The sequence below is a fragment of the Gorilla gorilla genome, chromosome 10 (assembly GCF_029281585.2).
Source record: "Gorilla gorilla gorilla isolate KB3781 chromosome 10, NHGRI_mGorGor1-v2.1_pri, whole genome shotgun sequence".
NCBI lineage: Eukaryota > Metazoa > Chordata > Mammalia > Primates > Hominidae > Gorilla > Gorilla gorilla.
In genome coordinates this window covers 59,682,079-59,706,573 of record NC_073234.2, presented here as the reverse complement: position 1 = coordinate 59,706,573, position 24,495 = coordinate 59,682,079, and the positions used below count along the sequence as shown (strand labels likewise).

The 24,495-nt window shown below is 36.5% G+C and overlaps 1 protein-coding gene across 2 annotated transcripts in view; it reads left to right on the top strand.

Moving 5' to 3' along the window:
• Positions 1 to 3,401, top strand: part of PDZRN4 (PDZ domain containing ring finger 4) — a 386,971-nt gene extending 383,570 nt beyond the window's left edge. For both annotated transcript variants that reach the window (XM_004052968.5, XM_004052967.4), the window contains one exon: positions 1,188 to 3,401. In XM_004052968.5, coding sequence (XP_004053016.1) covers positions 1,188 to 2,714 — 1,527 coding nt within the window. In that variant the 3' untranslated portion in view covers positions 2,715 to 3,401. The remainder of the gene's footprint in view (positions 1 to 1,187) is intronic.
• Positions 3,402 to 24,495: the final 21,094 nt, after the last annotated feature.

Here is a 24,495-nt window from a genome sequence, read left to right as displayed (position 1 = left end):
CAGATATAACCTAGAAACTGCCTTATAGATTACCATATGATGACTGATAGAGGTGAAAGTAACTTTACCATATTCACAGAGAAAGAACTACACATGCATCTTATTAGGACAGTTACAGTTAACTGTTTTACATGAAAGCCAAAAACTACCAGAGTCTCTCTCTCTCTCTCTCTCTCTCTCTCTCTCTCTCTCTCTCTCACAGACACACACACACACACACACACACACACACTACATAAACATACATGCATGCCTATATATATATATGTGACATAAGTGTCAACATTTTTTTGATATTCTGCCCATGTCTGGCAATCAATGCAGTTCAAATTTTCATGGGACTGAATTTTTATTCTCAGTAGACTAAAATTTATCTTTGAAAAAAATCCCTGGTTAAGAGTAGAAAAATCTTATACAACCCCAATGAGTCCTAAAACATTGTTGTTGCTTTTGAGAAACATGATTTAGAGTGCACTGAGGTCAGAGCACATGTATTCAGGAATATGGCATCCTGGACGTATAAGAAATTCTGGCACTGGAAGATGAAGCTTTGCCTCCACCTGTCATTAATAACCTGAATCTGCCACTAATAACCTGAATCCTTTTGGAATTGAGCATCCTCACCTATAGATAGCAATGTCCTAGGCCCCAGTACATAATGTTAACTTAGTCCTAAAACTCTGTGATGTTTGGCTTACCCATTGTCAGCATATTACTAAGCCAGTGAAGTTTCCTCCGTACTTAAGGGGGAAAACATAAGGTGATTGTGGCTTCTGAACATCAGGTCTCCATATTGCTGAAGACTATTTAGACATTCTGTCTTATTCTTTTGCATATTATCACCTCAGAAATTCATACAGTCACTTTGTTTATACACCTTCACCCCCGAGTTTCCCAAGTAAGAGAAAACCTAAAGAATCACTTATTTGAATGCATCCTGTCTTATTTATATCCAAGTGAATATCATAGCCATATTCAAGCGGGTTTTGTTTTCTTCATTTCATTGTATAAAAAGCTGCCATGAGCTAATTTCCTCTATTTCTAAAATTGTCATGGACCCTAAATTAGAGCAACTGTCTAGGAGATGCAACTTTGCCAGGAAACATTGGTTTTCAAACAAGATTTTTAATAACAAATGTCTTCCAAAATCGTTAATTTTCTTTGTTCTTTCAACATCATTTTCTTAGCCAAAAAAGCAAGAAGAAGAAGAAGGCACAACAGACACTGCAACATCCTCATCCAACAACCATGAGAAGGACAGTGGAGTAGGACGTACAGATGAAAGCTTGCGAAATGATGAGAGCTCAGAGCAGGAGAATGCAGCCGAGGACCCCAATAGCACATCTTTGAAGAGCAAGAGAGACCTGGGGCAGAGCCAAGACACTCTGGGAAGTGTTGAACTTCAGTACAATGAGAGCCTTGTGTCTGGTGAATACATTGACTCAGACTGCATTGGCAACCAAGATGAGGACTGTGAAAGATTCAGGCAGCTCTTGGAGCTCAAATGCAAGATTCGAAATCATGGAGAGTATGACCTGTATTACTCGAGCAGCACAATTGAATGCAATCAAGGGGAGCAAGAGGGAGTGGAGCATGAGCTACAGTTGCTTAATGAAGAGCTGAGAAACATTGAGCTTGAGTGTCAGAATATCATGCAGGCTCACAGGCTCCAGAAAGTGACAGACCAGTATGGAGACATCTGGACATTGCATGATGGAGGATTCCGGAATTATAACACCAGCATAGATATGCAAAGGGGAAAGCTAGATGACATCATGGAGCATCCAGAAAAGTCTGACAAGGACAGTTCTAGTGCTTACAACACAGCGGAGAGCTGCAGAAGTACTCCGCTCACTGTAGACCGTTCCCCTGACAGTTCACTTCCAAGGGTGATCAACCTCACCAATAAGAAAAACCTGAGAAGCACAATGGCAGCCACCCAGTCCTCTTCCGGACAGAGCAGTAAAGAGTCGACCTCCACCAAAGCCAAAACCACTGCGCAAGGTTGTAGCGCTGAAAGCAAGGAGAAGATTTTAGAAGGCAGCAAGCTTCCTGATCAAGAGAAGGCAGTCAGCGAACACATCCCTTACCTCTCTCCTTACCACAGCTCCTCATATAGATATGCAAACATCCCAGCACACGCCCGGCATTATCAAAGCTACATGCAGTTAATTCAACAGAAATCTGCAGTCGAGTATGCTCAGAGTCAGCTCAGCTTGGTGAGCATGTGCAAGGAGTCTCAGAAGTGTTCAGAGCCCAAGATGGAATGGAAGGTGAAAATTAGGAGCGACGGGACACGGTACATCACAAAGAGACCCGTGCGAGACCGAATCCTGAAGGAACGTGCCTTAAAGATCAAGGAAGAGCGGAGTGGCATGACCACAGACGATGACACCATGAGCGAGATGAAAATGGGGCGCTACTGGAGCAAAGAGGAGAGAAAGCAGCACCTGGTTAGGGCCAAAGAGCAGCGCCGTCGCCGTGAGTTCATGATGCGAAGCAGGTTAGAGTGTCTCAAGGAGAGCCCTCAGAGCGGCAGTGAGGGCAAGAAGGAGATCAATATCATTGAACTGAGTCACAAAAAGATGATGAAAAAGAGAAACAAGAAAATTTTGGACAACTGGATGACAATCCAAGAACTGATGACCCATGGGGCCAAGTCTCCAGATGGCACGAGAGTCCATAATGCCTTCTTGTCGGTGACCACTGTATGACCGAATGAATGGAATGCATGCGACTGATTTTAAGAGGATGCTACCAGTTTCGGTAGAGTATGATTGCCTCGTTCAATGTGGCGTTTTTATATATATTTTGTGACTCTTTATAGTTTAAATTTTTTGTAAGCAAAAAATACCTGGTAATTTTTCATTTGTTTTTCATATACTGGTACCTTCTTTTTGGCTGAGATCTTTCTTTTACTTGTGATATATTCATATTACTCGTTTATAAAAAAATCAAAAACAAAAGGAAAGAAAACAAAAAAAACTTGCACAAAAATACTGAGGAGCCAATTAATTTCCTACTTCAATGTATCTAATGTAAGTGAAAATCTGGATTTATTTCTCTAGTTTACTTATTTTCTACTTTAATAATAACTCAATGCCAAAACATTTCTATGCTTGTTTCTTGGCTTAATACATTTTAAATCAAACCTGTTCGTAATAAATCATGTGCCACATCTTGTCTTACACATAAAAGCCACTGCTTTTAACATCCCATTGTACATTTAACACATAAATGGTGTTAACATCCCATTGTACATTTAACACATAAATGGCCATTGTCTTTGTCTCAGTAAAGTGTAGGTGGACAATCTTCCTGTGATATGTAGTGACATTGGTCATGTAGCTAGATAATTATGGTAATTGTGACAATTAAAGAGAAATAAATTATTGATTATCCTTCAGAAAAATTATCAAGAAGTGTTTTATTTTCCTTGTCCACTGTGGTTGACAGTTATAAAGTAGTTATATGTGTATACTATTTAGAAGATGCCTAATTGTGGATTATAAAATGTGCACATTTTCTATCACTTGTTTCCAATAAAGTTGTATTGAAACATTCCCTATAGATCACTGTGTCACATATGCCTACCAGGATTAAATTCGATAATATATGTACAGCATCTAACAGATGCTAACTCAACATTCAATAGCCATTAGTTCATGTTCCCGTTGCCTGCCACCCACTTTCAAGGTAAAACCAAGAAAAATTTAAAGAATGCCATGGAGAGAGAATATCAGTGAAGTGTCTAAGATTGTTTATAATGCTGCAATGTATGTTAGTCTGCTCTGGCTGTCATAACATAATGCCATACTTAAACAACAGGAATTTATTTCTCATAGTTTTTTTTTTTTTTAAATGGGGGTCTCACTTTGTTGCCAGGCTAGTCTTGAACTCCTGGATTCAAGCAATCCTCCTACTGAGGCCTTCCAAAGTGCTGAGATTACAGGTGTGAACCACTGTGCTGGGCATCAATTTCTCATAGTTCTGAAGACTGAAAGAGTCAAGGTCAAACACACTAGGGGTTAGGGTTTCAACATATGAATTTTGGAGGAACACAATTCAGTCCATAGTGCTATGTGTATTTAGTTGATAAATAAATTTTAATAATTTATAAATAATTTTAGGGAACCATATTTGCAAAATCCTCAGCATAGTCAAGTATAAATGCTTCATATGTCAGTTTATTAAAAGGTAAGATTATTAGATGACTAGATAAATTTTTTAAATCTAACTTTTCACCATATAAACATATGAACTATATTGCATATCCATCATCATACCTCCAAAGTGAAAGGCCAGATCAAACTATGTACATGCAAACATGAGTTTGATCAAATTTTCATTCAACTCAGCAGATTGTTTTAACATGATGGATACACAACATCTGCTTATTTCTGAAGCTACTTTCCCATTTAAAAACCTACAGTGGCTTCCTAGGAGCTCTAGAATCAGACTCCTATGGCCCTCCATTAACTTGTGGGCCTTGCCTATTGCTCTTTCTCTTTAGATCTTCTCTGAGTTACTCCTGACTCCTTAACAGCCTAATCATTTCCACTCAGGTTATCCTATGCTATCGTCCTGTCTGGGGTTTCTGTGACAAATACTACACCTCCTTTGGCATGGGATCACATACATTTCCTTTTTGGAGACTCTTTTAATGACATCAGACTTTCTCAGCTATTTGGCATATACTATCATACCTACTGCTTCACGTTGGAAATTGTATTCTTTTGTTATTGAATCACATACATGCGTAGAACTTATTGTCTCCCTGCATAGATTTGAAGTTCCTAGAGGAAAGCCCTCATGACCCCCGTCTGTCTTTGTAAGCTGGTAGGATGCCATTTGAATAATAATGAATTTTAGTTGAACTAAATTATTTTATGCATTTATCTGTCTCCTCCACATATTGGTCCTTTTGTTACGGTTTTCCTTGTTCTTCTACCCTTTCAAGTTCTTGTCTTTTGAAGGGTTATCACACAGATGAAAAGAAACTAATCTTATTTATATATAATGAAAAGCTGGACTCAAAAACTTTAAGATAGTGATAGTAATAGCAACCTAAGGCAACTGAAAATTTCATCACTTCTAATTTGAGCTATTGTTAATCCAGCGAATAAGACTGCTCCCAGAGCACCTAGAGAGTTAACTTTTGAGCACCTAGAGTTAACTTTTGAATCACATAAGAATGCCTGTCTATCTTAAGTGCTCAGTTCTTTCCAGATGTAATGCCTGTCATTATTGTTTCTCCTCTTGACACAACTAGGTTGAAATATTCATTGCCTTTGAATTACTCCAATAGATAATCTTCATTTGGAACCAACATGTAGATTTTTCCAGAAGAAACATGTACACATCTCACAGTATGCAGTTTCCAAAATTACCAGTTTAATTTTATTTTTATTAAGGCCCAATGTGCTTGCCAATTGTTTAAAAATGTGATGTTGGTGTCTTTCATGTCTGTGTTTATATAGTTCTACAAGTTGAGAAATGTCTCTTTTTAAAAAATCAGTGAAAATATAAAAAGTGTCATGCTTTATCTTTCTATATAACATATCTTTGTGCTAAACTTTTTTCGCGTAAATGAATAATAAATCTGCTGCTCAGCAAAGAAAAATAATTGGTTATATGCGGGATATTTTATTCCAGTTCGGAAGAAATACGTGAATGTAAAGAGGAGAAATATTTTACTTGGGCTTATGAAATTTCGTATTTATTATTGCTTTTGATACTCAAGATGTGACAGAAATTGGTGTTAGGATCTGATGAAGGAAAAGGTTAATCAAAGAATCTAAAATGGAGCCAGGAGGCCGTTTTAGCTTGAACCTCAGGTAGGCCTTGGATGGAGGTCACAACTTCCTGGCTGAACAATGGCCAAAGCATCTGCTGACTGCTTCCTGCTGAGCTCTGGAAGGTCCCTAACCACAGGCAGCCTTTTTAACTGTTAAAATCAGTCCCTTTAGATAAAATCACACCAATTGTAGCAGTTGAAAAACAACTTTTGTAATCTCCCCTTCTCCTGATTCATCCTTTTTTCTTTAAAAGCTCCAGCATCTCTTTTGTTCTCCAGGGCACTTCGCAAAGTAACTTGGAAGCATTTCCTGGGCTGCAGTGATTCAAATTTGGCTCAAATAAATTCTTTGTTGTTTAAAACATACCTCAGTTTTTTCTAGGTCCACAGATCCATATGTGAAGGACATAAGGGGACAGAAAGCAATGTATGTTCAATGGGTATTTCTTCATTGTGTGCCATGAAGAAGCCTATCGTTGGCATCATATTTTGTGTAGACTGTCTCTTTATGAACACATATTGTGGGTGAGGGAAAGCCTTCTCTCACATAGCCTTTCCACCTACATATTGAATTAATCTGTGTCTTGTTGCTGTGTCTCAATCTGCCACCTAAACTCGTCTGTCTATCCCTCCGGTGAGCCTCTCCTCTAAGCTTCAAATTCCTCATTTTGTCATGGCATTACTGTTCCCCTAGTCTCTCATGTTTATCACCTGAGCCTTGTTGGATTTCTCATTTAGCTGGTCAGTTATAATGAAAAGCATTGTTAATTTCTCTTCAAAGTGTGTTAGATTGTTTCTAATAGGCTTCAATCACCCATAGGCTAGACTGTCACTGTCTCATGCCTAATTACTTCAGCAGGTCCTTAACTGTTCTCCCTGTACCCCTTTCCAGTCTACCTATATATAGCCACAACACTTGCCCTCCTAAACATCACCTTCCTCATTGTGCTCAGATACCTTCAGAGGTCTTTTCCTAAATATCAGACAAAAGCTGAGAACCTGAGATGGTCATTTTAGGATTTCCATCATTTAAACTCAACCTACTTTTCCATCTGCCCTCACACTTCTCTTCAAGTGGACTTCCAACTGAGACCTTGAGAAACCTGCCTTGAGTAGATGACTAATTTGGTGCTCCTTCAAACTAACATTTTTGTATTCATTTTTCAGAGACAGGGTCTTGATCTGTTGCCCAAGCTGGAGTGCAGTGGTGCAATCATAGCTCACTGCAACCTCAGACTCTTAGACTTACATGACCTTCCTGACTCAACACCCTGAGTAGTTGGGAATATAGGCATGTGCCACCATACCTGACTAAATTTTTTTTATTTTTTGTAGAGATATGGCTCTCACTGTATTGCCCAGGCTGGTCTTGAACCAATTTGATTGGCCTCAAATAATCCTCCCACCTGGGCCTCCCACAGTGCTGATATTACTTTGGGAGGCAAAGTAATATGAGTGATATTACTTTGGGAGGCATGAGCCACCATGCCCAGCCAGCATTCTTTAAATTTTCATTAAAAGTTAATTAAATTTCCTATTCTATTAATTTATTTTCTCTCATTAATTAATTTCCGCTACATTTTTAATTCTCTTAATATACTGTTAATATTATATACATATTATCAAATAATTTCTATTAATTTTCTAAGTTGAACACTGCAACAGGCTCATCAATTAATTCACTTTTTCTGAAAAAAAAAGTAAGAAAAAACATTTTCCCAGCAAATTATTTCCCTCTTATCTGAAGTTTTCATCTTCTCTTGACTATTATTTTATTATTTTCTGAAATGTATGTCTTTGGAAGTAGTCCAAAGTCTTTGAATATCCTCCAAAGGACATAAAATTTAGATAAAACAAATCAGTCATTCCTATAACTATGCAAGCCATGGTTTCAAAATTTCAGTAAACAGTAACTACAGGAAGCTACTGACAAAAGTAACTGACCGAGACAGGTCACCTACTGAGGAGTGTTTCAGGATATTTTAGTAAAATCCGAAGAGAAACCAGACTGTTGCTTCGAGAGGTTTTTGTTGATGTTTTTTTGTCTTTGGTATTTTGTTTATTGTTCTGCTGTTTCCACTCAAGTTGTGCTGCTTTTTTAAGCCAGAAGAGGACCAGTTTACACTGTAAGTTTTGCAAAGTCTCCTTATAGAAGTGAGTAAATGATACCATAATGCTGATTATTTGAGGGACATTTTTGCGCTACTTTTAGGTCCCACTATGCCTCTGCTCTGGACTCCCTGCAGTTTTTCGAACATGACATTCTCATTTCTGGCACCACTCTTTGCTCTTTGTGCTTTGCATGCTAAAGAAACCCTTCTCCTGTCTCTGTGTCCATCCTTCCCTTGATGTTCATTTCATGCCTTCTCATCCCTCCAGGAGATTTTCCCTAAGTCTTGCTAACAGCCACTCATTTCTGAACACTTATACGTGGTATTTTCTTATCACTCACTTGGCTTTCCACCCAGTAGTGCCTAATATATTTTTTCTATGGTGTCTAGCATGAGTAGAGCGTGTTGCACAGTAGTACCACTGCTACATTTGTTCTTCTGGCATTTCTTCCATTTTACCAAACAGCAGCTGCTCAGGATTTGGGGAGTCATGCATCTTTCACATACCCCAGCCAACAGTGTTGTCTTCCAACAAACATTGCTCCTGGGTTCAGGGGATATCTATAAACTAGGGTCCTGCTTGTTATTCAGTATCGTACTACATGCTTTTAACTTATTAATATCCACTACTTAATTATCCTTTTCCAACTCTGTCACTAAGCTTGCATTCTTAGGCATGTGGCTTAACTGATGCTCAGTACAGTGGAGATAATTATAGCCTTTTTCATAGTCTGAGAATTAAATGGGTTAATCTATGTAAAGAAGCTAGATAAGTATTGGCACAGGGTGGGCACTCAATATATGTTAGCTATTGTTTTTATGTACAGATGAGCAAAATATGTCTAATATAATTTTTGCAATCTGCCACGAATTCGACAGCTACTAAGCAATGGTTCACTATGGTGTGCCTCAAAATTTTTCTTCTTTCCACAACTCACTGCCTCCACATGAATTAAGAATGAACATCAGCAGCTTGTCTGCTTGTCATCAGCTCTGCTTCAAACAGAAGTCCAGGCACACAGAAATCCAGGCACTAATCCCATTTTCCCTGTGTCATCAAACACGTGCTGACCATCTTCATTTGCTCCTACTTTATCAGTCATCCTATTTTTTGGATTGTATGTTGCTTATGATGGGGAATGATGATGCTAGATTTTGTTATTGATCAGTCATTGAGCCTATGATAGTTTTTCTAGACCTAACCAGTACATAATGGCATTCTGCTTCCATTTATTATGGCTCCATTCTATTGTGCTGCCTGTCATGCCCATGAGCAGAAATGTGACATTGTAAAGAACCTCTGGGATGTACATTTTCAGGACTCTCTAGGATCCTCAAAGTTTTAATGGGGGGCAGGGGGAGAGTCAATGCTGGATATTCAATCCCCAATCATATCCAAACAAGAAGTTTGATAAAATGAGACATTTACTCAACTTCACCTTTCTGATGGTGATGAGAATAGATTGAATGGGATGCAACTTCTCAATATATCCTGGAATATTTGTGAGGTGCTCTGGGAAGCGAAGTCTACTCAAATGTGTCAAAAAACCAGCCCTAGCCTGGTGTTCTCATTATAGTAGGGTCAGTGAGTAGAGCAGCTTTGTGTCCATTTAACTTAGTCTGACTTTGTTTTTGAAACAGAACACTAATCAGGAAATCAATAAGTATTGAAATGTGCTGTGTGAAATACACAAAGCAATAGAAATAGTACAAAACAGTTAAGACAAGGAAATGTGAAAGTCTGTGATGCTTAATGTGTTAGATGCTTTACATGGGTCATTAATAAACTTGTTATCTTGGGGAGATGAATGATGGGCACATGAAAAGAAATCTAACTGTATAAAGCAGAGTGTATAAGGTGCAGTGTGACAGAGCCCCTGAGGAGCTCAGGAGGGTTGAGAGGAGTGAAGGCTTGGCATGGGCTCTCATCTCTGGGAAGCCTTCCTTGGCTTCACAGCCTTCAGTAATGACTCACTGAACTGACAAGTTCCTATCAATTCTACAATCTATATAATCAGTTCTACAATTTGTTGTTGCACAAAGTCTGACTGAAATTTAAGTTAGGAGGAGACTGGGAGAGGTAGGAAGAAGCCAGGTCATGAAGGGTGTCATATGCAAAAAAGCAGGGGAGTGAATGTGATCAAATTTACGTTGGACACAGATCAGTCTGTCAGCAGTTTAGACCTTGTTTTGGGTGGGAAAACATTTAGAAGGACAACAACCAGTTAGGAGGAGGTAGTTTTGGTGATCCAGAAGAGAAGAGTGAAGGGCTTGAACAAGGGGCTGATGGATGCAGAGGGGGGAACAGATTTGACAGGTATTAAGGACTAAGGTGGAAGATGAGTACATAAAATTACAAGATGACCAGTTAAATTTGAATCTCAGAACAACTGAATATGTTTCTAATGTAAACGCATATTGGGGACATACTTAATAATACAGTTAATTTTTGTTTATTTGGAGTTGGCGTTATGTATTTTATCTAGCAACTTTATTAAGGAAGTAGAATAGTCAGGTTCTGGGGACTGACTGGACATAGAATGGGAGACAGCAGATGGAGGAAGGTTTTGAGGATGATTTCAAGGCTACTGGTTGGGGATCTGAGTAAATGATGGTACCACAAGCAGAATGAGCTTAGCAAGAGAAGGTGAACTATTCAGTCTTAGGCATGTTGTTTTAAAGAAGCCAATAGGACAGTCCAGGTAGAGATGTCTAATGAGCAATTAAAAGATACAGAGATCAGAATAGGAGACAGGGCTTGGAGGAATACCTGTAGAGGGCACTAATAGTACCATCCACTGGTGTTCTCTTTCAACTAGGCTCCTCCATGGCCATAAAGGCCAGGCCACCAGGAGCGAAGCAGTGAACAGAAAGCTGCTGAGTGTCAAGGAGGTAAAGGGTGCATCAAATTGTTATGGTTCTTCATTGTCCTGGGCCCCACCCTGCTTCTATAAGGTTTCTGGTTTTCAAAGTCACCTCTCTGCTTTGTTAAGAGGAGAAGGCAAGAGCATCCCTGTCAAATGTCCTCCCACCTCTTCTGAAGCCATTGTTAAGTCTAGAGGATGAGTTTTAGAAACATTCTCAGTAGCATCTGGGGAAGCACTCAATAATCAAATAGATAAATATTTCTTCTGGAAAACATATGAATATTTAAAGTATAAATAGCCCCATGTAAGTTTGGGCCATGTTTTGCAATCCAATTATTTACAAAAAGAAAATTGCTTTCAGAGATTTATGAATTTTAGAATCTCAGCTGAGTGATTATGATCCTTATTTATATCAATGGTAGAAAAACAAAACAACCCTTTTTTACTCAATATCATCCCACATTTTTCCATAAAGAATCTCCTCTTTCATTTTTCCTTCTTTTTAAAGGAAATAGTATTCCATTGTATTGATGTACCATAAAGGTATTAATCTATCACCAATTTAGGAATATTCTGATTGTCTCTACCATTTAGCTATTGCTTTTACAGTGTCCATCATCCAAATAATGTACATTGTACCCATTAATTTCTCATCCCTCCCTATCCGCACCCTTCTGAGTTTTGATCGTCTGTCATTCTACACCCCGTGTCCATGGGTACACATTGTTTAGCGCCCACTTATAAGTGAGGACATGTGGTATTTGTCTTTCTGTGTCTGAGTTGTTTCACTTAAGATAATGGCCTTCAGATTCAAGGCTTCAATGAATAACCTTGTACGTACATCTTTTCACCTATGAGTATATCTCAGATAAGTTTCCAGAGGTAGAACTGCAGGGTCCAAGCACATGCACATTTGTGATTTTGATGATTACTATCATAAATATGACTCTCCACAGAGGTGGCATGATTTCAACTCCCACCAGCAGAGAATGGAAAGACCTTTTTCTCCTACTTCCTTCCTGGGCCATTTTCGGCTTGTTTGCTCTCTGCTGCATCTTTCTTCCTCTGCTAGGCTTATTCCTCTGATCTGTGTCTCAATCTCTCATAACAGCTGAACTCACTCAATAGGTGTCAATGAAAAGAGAATAAGGAACAAGAGGAAGGGAAAGCCATGGCATTTGTACCTGTAGCTAGGTTTCATCAGATCTGTGGCTTAAACACTTGGGAGTCCTAACAGAGAAAAATTCATTTAAAAATTATGAATTCAAAATTAGGCACAAAAGTAAATAGTTATTTAGCAAACACCTACCTGTACATTTTGACTAGCTTACAAATATCAACTGAGAAAACTTTTAAATTACTATTTTTATTAATTATCTACCAAGCATACATTTTTAATATCTATTCCTCCTGGGTTTTTGACTGCCTACTCTTTGATCATCTCTTTATATGACAATTATTTTGTGATCTTTGTATAAAGACAATGAAAATATAATTTAGTCTTTCCTTTATCATTGTTCATAAAAATGTATTTGATTACTGACAGTTTAAAATATTTCATCTTCTCAACTCATTATTCATAATGTCAAGTAAATTTGTAGGATTGTATAAATTTGGGTAGAGGCTCTTTCGAGTTTCTTCTTTACATGAGCTGAAAAACTGAAGAAAACCTACCCCAGATTAGTTTCTAACTCTGTACATTTTAAACCTTGTTTCTCCTCCATCACTTATAACTATCACTGCCAGCTCTAACTCTTCTCTTCTGTATAATGTCTTCAGATAAGTTAGAGAAGAGGGGGATTCCTAAAAACTATTTATGTGAATATTCCAGAACAGCTAGAAATAAACTAATTATATACATAAGTAACTATAAAACACATAATATTACTCAATAAACCAAAAATAAATCTATACTCAACTTATCTTCTGTTTAATTTGTACCTCAAAATGTCCACGGCCACCCCATCAACAGCTGGCATGGGGAAAAATGAAAAAGGAAGTCAAGTAGAAACAGGCAGCAGTCTTAACTGATTACAGTTGCAATGTCTTAATTTAACACATTTTATAAAATCATATGAACATGTAGCCGGGTGCGGTGGCTCACACCTGCAATCCCAGCACTTTGGGAGGCCGAGGCAGGTGGATCACCTGAGGTCAGGAGATCGAGACCATCCTGGCTAACATGGTGAAACCCTGTTTCTACTAAAAATACAAAAAAAATTAGCCGGGCGTGGTGGCGGGAGCCTGTAGTCCCAGCTACTCAGGAGGCTGAGGCAGAAGAATGGCGTGAACCTGGGAGGCGGAGCTTGCAGTGAGCCAAGATTGCGCCACTGCACTCCAGCCTGGGCAACGGAGCAAGACTCCATCTCAAAAAAAAAAAAAAATCATATGAACATGTGAACACATTGACCAGCCCCTCCCAGGGCCTTAGTGGATGGGCAGTGAGCTCGACCTTCACTGGATCCACTGTCAGTCTGCCTCCTGCCTCTCCCCTCCTTGTCTGGGCAGCATCTCCTGCAGAAGCTGCATCTCCCTCAGGCTGCAGCTCCCGCCAGACAGGTAGACCATGCTCCCAGATTCCACCAGGTAATCATGGCCCCCGAATGCCTGTAACACTGCCTGAGGATGGAAATGGCTTCCCACTATTTCTAACTTCTGTGTTATCTCATTCTCAGATTCTTCATTATACTTGATGGATTTCCTGCATTACACTTTCTATTTTATTTAAAGCATTTTTTGTTCTTCTGCTAAGACTCTAACCAATACTTTTGTTGGTACTAGAAGTGGTCCCAGTAAACAGACTCCCAGATAAGATTCTGGAATGAAATTATTCTCTTGTTTGTGTGTGAACACATCATGACCTCCTTGAAGACAGAAAATGAGACCTTAGTAATGCGGGCATGTAATGCATCACCTGTGGTTGCTTGGGGCTAAATATATGTTAAAATAAAAATTTTAGGGAACCAAGTAGTTTCTAACTTGCTACACTTGCCCAATAAGGAAGTAATGATGATTACGAAGAATATGGAGTGTAATAACTATTTTTGATGGCACTGTAAAGTTTATGAGGAAAAATATTTTAGGAAAAAAATCTTGTGTTTTTAGAGACCCATCTATGAGCATCAGAAATAAACACTGGCAATCTGACAGTGTGTCTATGCTGGACAAGCTAAGCTTCAAAATGCCTAAAGCATGCTTACTTCTTTTCTAAGCACAGTAGTTTTTTTCATAGGTCACCATATGCTATCATCAACCATAGTTGATTGGACCAAAGGGTGAGCATCTAACCCAAGGTTATCTGAACTTCAGGCCAGCCATCTTCTTAAGAAGTCGCTTAGAATTAAAGCATTGCCCAAACAAATAATGACATGCAGAAGCAATCAAATTTACTAGATATTGCCCAACATGGTAACTATAGTTAAGAACAATGTGTCGTATTTGGGAAAATTGCTAAAAGTAGATTTTATGTGTTCTTACCACACACAAAAGATAAATATGTGCAGTAATGCATATGTTAATCAGCTTGATTTAGTAATTCCACAGTGTATACATACTTCGAAATAACCTATTGTATATAATAAACATATATAATTTTTATTTGTCAATTTAACATTAAAAATGCTAAAAAATCATTAAAAAATCTGCTAGCAATTATTTTTTGTAGCTTTTGGTGTACAAGTGGCTTTTGGTTACTGGATGAATTATATAATGGTGAATTTTGAGATCTGAGTGCACCAGTCACCCAAGCAGTATACACTGTACCCAATATGTAGTCTTTTATCCCTCACCTCCTCCCACTCCCCCACTGCCCAAGTCCCCAAAGACCATTAAATCACTCTGCGTATCTCTGCATCCTTATTCTGCTAGGAATTTGAACTGGAGCTTTGGGGAGATAATCAGTTAGTTATTAGCTGAGGCTTAAACCAAAAGATACTCAGAAAAAGAGAGTCTTCATAATAATGAAAAACTAGAGTTGGGATTCATACATTCTCAAAACAGTAAAACTCGTCGCCAGCTCATGAGTGACTGTCTACTTTCTCTTTCCATAAAACTTGATCATTGCAAGTTCATGCTTTTTTGGTAATGACTCGTAATGAAATTTCTTCTGATTTCACATGTGGAGTAGCTGAGTGTTGGATCCCTTATCTTCATTTGCATGGGCCACCATTCTTATAGTAACTTGGGGAAGTCTCCATTCACTACAACCAGAAGAATCCACCTAAAACAATGTCCCATTAAACCTTTTTCTATGTACTTTTATGATTTTTACTACAAAATCAAATCATATGACAGAAATGATACCCCAATTGTTGGATTTAACAATACATTTTAAATATCTTTCTATAACAATAAATGTGTATATGCAGCAACGTTTTCAGTGTTTAGAATATCCACTATATGGATCCATGCCTTATTTAACAACTTCCTTTTTTCCCTTTTCTCTTGTTGTTTGCTGTTGGTATAATAAATAATGATGAAATAAAGACACTTGTGTACGTATCTATGTATATTAATCTGAGTACTCCCTTTGGATAAATAACCAGGAGTAAGCCAGCTGGATTGAAGAATATGATCATTTATAAGACTTTTGAATTGTATTGCTAAAATGCCCTCCAGAAATTTACTAACAATTGCATTCCCAATAGCATCACACAAGAATGGCCATTTCTATGAAAGCAATAAATATGTGCCTTTTTAAAGCCTAAAACCTCACTGTCCTTGAGGAGTGTCCTCAGTTGCAGTATAAACATCAAGGGAGCCCTATTATTGAGGGAGCAATTTGGAAGCGAATGGAACTGTTGACCATGAAGGGTTGTCAAATTTTGCAATAATTTGGTGGATGAAACTTGCTGGAGACCCTGCTTTCCAGACACTTTCTAGGAAAAAAAAAAAAAAAAAAAAGACAGTATACACTTCCCAGAGTAACCAGAATTTTTGTGGGTTTTGCTTTCCTACATAGTTTGAAAGTTCTAGCAAATATTTACTTTCTTTCCAAGGTATATTTCTAAGTGGACTAAGAAACAAAATGAGAAGCTGTTAATATATGGATACTTCAATAGCGTGAGGATGCATACACCATATATATGAAAACATACATATTATATTTGTATAAATAGTATATGTGTGTATGTATATTATATATGGTAAATCTAAGAGGCAGTATGATAAGGGAAGAATGCTGAACTGGTAATCAAAAAAACTAGACCCAGCTCTTTACTAACTCTGTAAACTTTCAAAAATTACTTTATCTTTTGGGATTAGTAAAATAAAGCAGTCAAGCAATAGGACACTTTCTAGCTTTTAATAAGAAATGAATCAGACAATGCATTTTAGAAGATGATTAGAGCTAGGAATTTCTCAAGAGGACACAAAAAGTTTCAATTATTTAATCTGTGATCTTTGAAAATTATGTCTTAAGAAATTGTCACTTCTAGGTGAGCTGACACAAGCCATATGTGATGGCTGACAAGGAGCAAGAACACTGGGTTCAACTCTGTGGTCCCACAGTATTGGCCTTACCCAGTCATGGCTGAAAACTCTTCCTAGTGAGAATCTTGCTGGGAAGACTGCATGAATTCTCAAATCTCCTGTTTGAATTTAGTCCTGAAAATGTTAAAAAGTATGTAAAGAAAGACCCATTCATCTTCCTAAATGAGGAGTCATATGCTGGGAATTAAATTTTTATGCTAAAAGACAAAAAGGTTGACACCATATTTATGATGGCTGGACCATCTTTGGCAGAAACTGTGGAAAAAATGGAGTAGGAAGTTGAGCAGTCAACAAGCTCATGAAATTCACTAGAGATCAAAACAGTCCTTTTTGGTACTTTAAAGGCTTTCCGCTTATTTTCTGAGGTTATTTAACCCTGCTGCCAATCTCAACCGTGCATGAATATTTTTGTGCCTTTGAAATCACCAGCTTAATGGCATATAGATGCTATACAGTGAGAAATATGAAGTGTATAAATATTCATGTCAGTCAAGATGCTGTCACACCTTAGACAGGATGGGATCTCCAAAATTAAAATATAAAAAGGATATTCAGTTTTCCCTCCTCTTTTGCTTTGGCTTCGTGCTTAAATGAATGGTGAAGATAAGGAAGTGGACCCTGAAATTTATATCAAGATTCAGGTGTAAGAAATTAAAACTAAAGACCAGTTCAACCCCGGCAATTTAATATACTTCTCTTAAGATCTTTAATACCAAACTTATCAGTTCTCTCTTTTAGGCATTAACTTGTTAAATGAGTCTTAATTATACATAAGCAGATGGAGATTTGAATTAAAATTACCTTACACTCGAGTGGCTTTAGTTCATTATAACATATCTTCCTCTTAATCATTTAGGCAGTCTCATCATCTTTCATATAGAAAGTTATTAAAATATTCCAATTTCCATATTTCTTCAGATACAGCCACTATTAAGTGGTGAGTAATGCACATTAGTAGGTGACTTATACCATCCGAGAGTTGGTGAATTATTCACGTCAGGAACAATTTTTGCACTTTTCTGTCATCTGTAGCATTGTCTTTTAAATACTTTATATTTACTTGATACGTGGAACCTCACCTCGTTTAATTTTAAGTACCAATTTTAATTCCATTTCATTTCCAAAGGGATAGAAACAGAGTATCATCAACTTTATTCTGTACTTTGGTTGATCAGAGTCCAGAAAGTAGAGGTGTAGACTCCTGTTCCTTGAAGGCATTCAGTGATGAAAGCTAAGTACTTCTTAATCACATCAACCTTCAAAAAGACTGCCACAACCCTTAAAATGAACTACAATTTTGCTAAATATCGAGACATAGTAGCAATTGTACTTTTGGCAACTAATATTTCTGGGCCTAACAACTCAATCCAGGGTTTATTCTTCTCCAAAGTTGCTAAGAAAACCCAGCAAGGGTACACCTGGATATTGTTCTAAGGCCAATAACTCCAGGGTACAACAAGGTTAACTTAGGCCAAGTAGTAGCATTTTAGTATTCCTGAAAGTGAGAAATTTACAGCTATCCCTATAAGAACCCTCCTGAGACAATTTCAAAGCCCGACACTGCCATGCCTTCCTTTAGAAGCAGAAGCCCCCTTGGGCTGTTATTTTACCCAAGTAGTCAATCAGTCTCCAATAATGTTCTGTTCCAGAGGTGTCACTGGATTTACAGGCAGCAATGAGAGTGGCAGCAGAATCAAACTAGACAGCTGACAAGAGCGGAGAGTCCTGAATCTTGGCTGAGTCATCAAGACAAAAGTTCAGTCAGTCTTGCCAAGCATTGTCATATTTTATTTATAAAATGAAGCAGAATTTCATCCTTTATGTTTGACAAAACCCAGTATTCAGCACAACTCTTTCTGCACTGTTTAACCTGTGTGAGTGAAGACATGAGTCCCAAACACACACATAATTTGAAAAGTACAGTAAATTGGGCCTGAGTTACTCAGTGAGTTGTAGTAGCTGCAAATGGGATCTTGGAAATACTGCATGAAAGAAGAGTGATTCTAAGAAATTACTCCTTTTAATGCAAGGAAACTTTTCTCCAACCAGTAGGTGAAAGTTACGATAATTTTTAATTACACAGTAAATTAGCATTTTGATATTGTGGCCTGCTAATGCATGTTTTTATAGAAATGTAAAGTAAAAAGTGTAATCACATCCACACCTTGAAAGCAAACATTGAGAACGTAAGATGTGATAGAAACATTACAACCATTCTGCTTTGTTGTTTTCTTGAATTTATAAATGCATTTGTGTGTATATACCTTCTGCCAATCCTTGTGGAAATAGAGATGCACATTTATTTTCTTTTTTTATTTGTTTATTTCACCTACTGCCACATACTAGTGAGTTACTTGAGAAAAGAATATATAAATATAATGTGCCCTCAAAAGCAATTTAAATTGATTAATAATATTTGGAGGCTTTGAAAATTGTCCAACCAGTCTCCCGGTCATGGCTGGTAGATTTAAACATGGTCTCTTCTCTGCTGAAAGCACATACACTATTTGGAATCCTCCAGCCAGCACATGCTCCGGACTCCAACTAATTAAGTTTTCTGCTTGCTGCCATTGAAAGCGTCAGTCAGGTGCAATTAAAACTGAGCCAATGACAGCAGTGGCATTTGTCAGAATCATCCGGTGGTTCAAATACCAGTTCTGACAGAAATGTCAAACTGATAGCACTCCCATCTTCCTAGTGCATGTTAGGGAAAAGCAGGGAGGACTTTTATTATAAATGCTTGGCTGATAACCTTTTTGAACCCCAGAACACCAAATGCCTCACATGAAATTTCATTATTCTAGACAAGAATTCGGCTCATAGATGCTTCCTTCCCATGAAGTAAAGCTCAACCTAGCTCAATGGTCTTTACTTCTGTTAGGTCTTTCAGGGAATTTTGAAATAAATAAAGAAAATAACAGATAATCAGGTGGAAAGAAATAGTCTAGTTATAGAGGCATGAAACTCTTAAATGAAAATGGTCTCAGAGTTAAAACTGTTGTTATCAATCAAATTTCTGGATACATTGGTAGATTTGAGCTTTGTCTTCTGTTTTAGTGACAAATACAGTCAAAAACAAGTAAAGACACCATTGCGAGGGAAGAGAGGTCACAAACTCTGGACTCAGATTCTAACCCTCTCTAATTTTACGATTTATTACCTAGCATAGCTCCTGATTGGACTAAGTATATTACTCAGCATATGTTTGATAAGTTAAAGAGCAAATGAATGAGTGAATATCACATTACTTTCGTTTCTAATTCATGAAATGAAAGTAGTCATAGAATTTTAGAGTGAAAGATAACTTTGTGATTATGTATTTTAGGGATGAGAAAGATGAAAAATGGAAAGAAGTTATTTGTACCCCTTCTCTTTCTATATGCATGCATGATAGTGAAGATTGGATAAAGTAACAAACACAGAACACTTTCATCAATCTTATGGTCTAGAAAAAAATTAACATGTTCATGGGCCAAACGATAGCAGATGTGAAGTGCTTAGGGTCAAATATGCTTGAGCTATTGCATCTTAAAGATTTAATATATACACAAGAAATGTTATGACTGTATAATTTTGTCTACCTTTTAGCATATTTTCCATTTATATCCCCAAATACAATGTTGTATCCCATGGAAAACATTTTTAAATGCGTACCTTTGCACGTGCATGTAAAATATTCCCTACAGAGGTGGGAAACAGAACAGAGCAAGCTGGAAGGGCACAGAGCTATGACTCAGATAAAAAGTCAAACTGATACCAACAAACCTGGCACTTGGGAGATGCTCAGTAAATACTTGTTGACTAATGAGGAAGAAAAATAAAAACAGTAAACAGGAATTGATTTATAACAAGGCTCAGTAAACCCTTTAGTGTAGAAAGTGAGATCCTAGGTTATAAATGGAAAGAGAAAAGTGATGACTAAACTACTCTTCATAGTATAAAAACAGAAAATGTGGAACAGAGAGAGGTTCTGAGTAAAAGGGAGTAGGAAGGGAGACAATGGTCAGAATTATGCGGTAGAAAACAGGGGCCTCTGGCAGAAGGGGGCCAGTGAGAAGATTCTTAGTGACAAACAGATTGGATTACTTTTGAGAACAAGGATCTCTAATAAATAATTTTTCAGACTTTTTGCATTTCTATGCCTGAAACTCCTCAGTCAACCCAAATATCAGTATGTTCTACCGTACACACAAATAGGAGACATAAAACAAGGGGCCGCATCTAGTTTTGAATAGAACAGAGGAATACTCTCGGGAGGTGAAACATGAATAAGATCGAGCGTTTTAGTAGAGGAAGAAGCCCAGACCCAGAAATGTGCATGAAAACATAAACCTCTGGGAACTTATGGAAACATTAGGGCAAGAATGGATTTCTTAAAAATACAGAAGAGTATTGAGTCAATTGTGCATAAACAAGAGCTGGGTGATTTCGTCTAATACTTGATTTTTTTGTTCTCAACAGTTTAATTAATGAATTGAGTAATCATGTAATTCTTTCATGTATTTTTCACATGGTCTTTCATTTAATAGCCCCACACTCAGAATTATTGTATATACATGCTTTTCAAAATATTTTGCAAAAAAAAAAGCAGTCTTTTAGAATATCGAATATGTTTTTACAAAAACAGTTGAGGAAAGGAAATTCTAATTCCTTTTTCAAATTAGTTTGTGGGCACTAAGATAACCAAAATAACACAGGCTGACCTCCCCAATCCAAAAATCCAAAAATCAAAATGCTCCAAAATATGAAATTTTTGTGTGCTAATATGATGCTCAAATGAAATACTCATTGGAGATTTTTGAATTTTCAGATTTGAGATGCTCAACTGGTATAATGCAAATACCCAACATCTGAAAAAACCCAAAATCTGAAAAAAATCCAAAATCTGAAACACTTTTGGTCACAAGCATTTTGGATAAGAAGTACTCAACCTGTATGTACCAGAGTCTTCACAGCAGTGTCCCTATAAAAGCCTTAAGTATACTAATTACCAAAAGAAGAGTTATGTTTAACAGTGTTTCCTAAACATATTGGAGCCTGGAACATCTTTAAAAAACTCAACAGTCTTCTTTGAAAAACACTGGTTAGTGTTAACTGGATCAGCCCATGAGAAAGAAGTTAGCCCACTTGGGGCCATGAATGCCTCTGAGAACACCTTGAAAGCTTTAGACACCCCAAAGGCACTCCATTCATACACAAAGAAATACATATACAACTTTGAAGTAGAAGTAGGAGTAGGAAGCAGGAAACCTTGAAATTCAAAAGATTTTTAATAGTCAGGATATTCATTATATGTGTATGAGTATTTATCCAATCTGCCACTGATTAACATTTGGATTGTTCTTAGTTTTTATTTATTAAGAATAATACTGTTAAAAACATACTTGTACACATCTTTTGGTGCAGAAATGGATACTTTTCTGTTGCAAAAACTAGGAGAGAATTACTGGTTTATAGAGTGTGCATATGTTCAACTTTACTAGATACTGCCAAATAGTTTTTCAAAGCTGTTGAACACATTCATACTCCCACCAACAGTGACCAGTGTTTCATTATATTCTCCTTGTCAATATCCTGACAACACTTCAATCCCATTTGGTAATGCTAATTTTTGTGATTTTAGCCATTCTGGTAGGTGTATAGAAGTGTATCATGATGGATTTAAGTTTTTATTTTCTTAATGAATAATAAAATTGAGTACTTTTCATATGGTAGATCTTCTTTAATGAGGAGCTTGTTCATTTTTCCTATGTTTCTGTTGAGTTGCCTGTAATTATTTTATTAATCTGTAGAAGTTTTTATATACAATGATAGGAAACTTTTGTTGATATATTTGATTGCACATATCTTTTAGTTATGGATTACCTTTATTCTCTTTCAACAGTGTCTTCTGATGAATAGGCCATATTTATGTAGGCTCTATAAGTAAAATAGGTTCTATTTATATGTAATCTAAATTTATCAATATTTTTCTTCATGGCTTGTGTTTATCAGTACTGTTTAAGAAACTTCTTCATTTCCTATGGTCATGAAGATATTAATCTATGTCATATTCCAGAGCTTTATATTTTTACCTTTCACATTGAGATCTACAATCTGGTATTAATTGCTCTGTACAGTGTGAGCTAGGGACCAACTTTAATATTTTTCTATAATGATATTAAACTGAATGATAATATTTATTGAAAAATATAAACTTTCTCACTTTGAAATCTCACACTTTTATATATGGGTCAGTTTCAGGACTTTTGTTTCATTGGTCTACTTGTTCATTCCTGTGCCAAGATCATATTATCTTGATAATGTAGCTTTGTGGGTTTTGATATCTAATATATCTAGTAATGTAACATTGCTTTCATTCTTCAGGGTACCTATGGCTTAATTTGCCCATTTTCCTTTTCATAACGATGTTATAATCAGCTCATCAACTTCCACCAAAAGAAAAAAATCAACCAGGATTTAATTAATATAATGTAATAATCCTTATATAATATAATAATTATATCATTATATAATCATTTACTATAATAATCCTTAATATAATAAGACCTCTTTATAATATCAAACTTTCCAATTCATAAACATGATATATGCAGGTACTTTCAAAAGCTTTTACTGGATTTATTCTGAAATATTTCTTATTTTCAGTGTCTTTTTATAAGATATCATTCTTTAAATTTCGCTTTTGAATGGCATTTTGGTGGTAATGGCAAAACTAATGTATTTTTGTATATTGACCTTATATCCAGTGACCTTGCTAAATTTATTTATTAAGTATAATAGTTTAATCACAGATTCTTGTGGATTTTTTATGTACATAATCATGATGCTTGCAAATAATGCTAGTTTAATTTCTTACTTTCTATTTACTATCTCTTTTATTATTTTCCTGCTTTTTGCACCAGATAAAACCACTGGTACAATATTGAACAGAAATAAAAGTCATCTCATTTTGTTCCCAGCCTAAAGGAAAAGCTTTTAATTACTCGCTAAGCAATATGTTTGCTATTGGTTTGTTTTTGTAGGCAACGTTTATCAGATTAGAAGTCTTCATATCTTTTTGTATTTTACTAAGATTTCAAAATTATAAATCAGCATTCTATTTCATCAAATGTTTTTTCTGCATATATGGAAATGATCACATCATCTTTCTCATTTTTCTGTTAGCATATTACATTAACTGACTTTCAAATGTCAAATGAACCTTGCATTCCTGAAATAATATCAGCTTGGTCTTGGGTATTATCACATTTATGTTATTTCTGGTTTTGGTTTTGTAGTATCTCACTAGAAATTTTACATCTATATTTATTTTAAAAGATTGCTCTGTAATTGTCACTTCTTACCATGTTCTTGACAGGATTTGGTATGAAAGTTAACTGCTTTCATAAAATGAGTTGAGAAATGTCACCACTTTTTTTATTCTCTGTAATATTTTTGTCTAAAACTAACATTATTTATTTCTCAAATGTCTCATAGAATTCAATAGTGAATACATTTGGCTTTGGAGTTTTCATTGTAGGAAGACTTTTATTTATGGATTTAATTACTTTGATAAATTTAATATTACTTTTTCTCGAGTATGTGTTAACTGTTTTTCTAGGAATTTGTCTACTTCATTTAAATTTTCAAGTGCATTGGTTAAAAGGACTTCAAAACACCTTACCTTTTAATGTTCATAAGATCTATAGCAATATCCCCTTTCGTGTTTCTGATATTGACAATTGGGCTTTCTTTAATTTTTTTTCTTTATCAGTCTTGACATAGATTTATCAATTTTATCATTCTTTTCAAGAAACCAAGCATTTATTTTGTGCTGCTATAACAGAATACCACAGACTGGATAATTAATAATAAACAGAAATTTATTGATTCACAGTTCTGGAGGCTGAGAAGTCCAATATCAAGGTGCAGGCATTTGGCAATGGCCTTCTTGCTGTGTCATCACATAGCAGAGAAGAGGAGAAAAAGTCTATGCCTGAAAGCCCCTGTGTAAAGACTTCATGGCCTAACCATCTCCTAAAGTTTCCACTTTTTAATACTGTTACAATGACAATTAAATTTCAACATGAGTTTTGCAGGAGGCAAACATTCAAGCCATGGCATTCCACCCCTGGCCCGAAAACTCATGTTCTTCTCACATACAAAAATACATTCATTCCATCCCAAGGTCCAAAAATCTTAAGTTGTTCAAGCACCAACTCTTAAGTCCAAAGTCCAGAGTCTCATC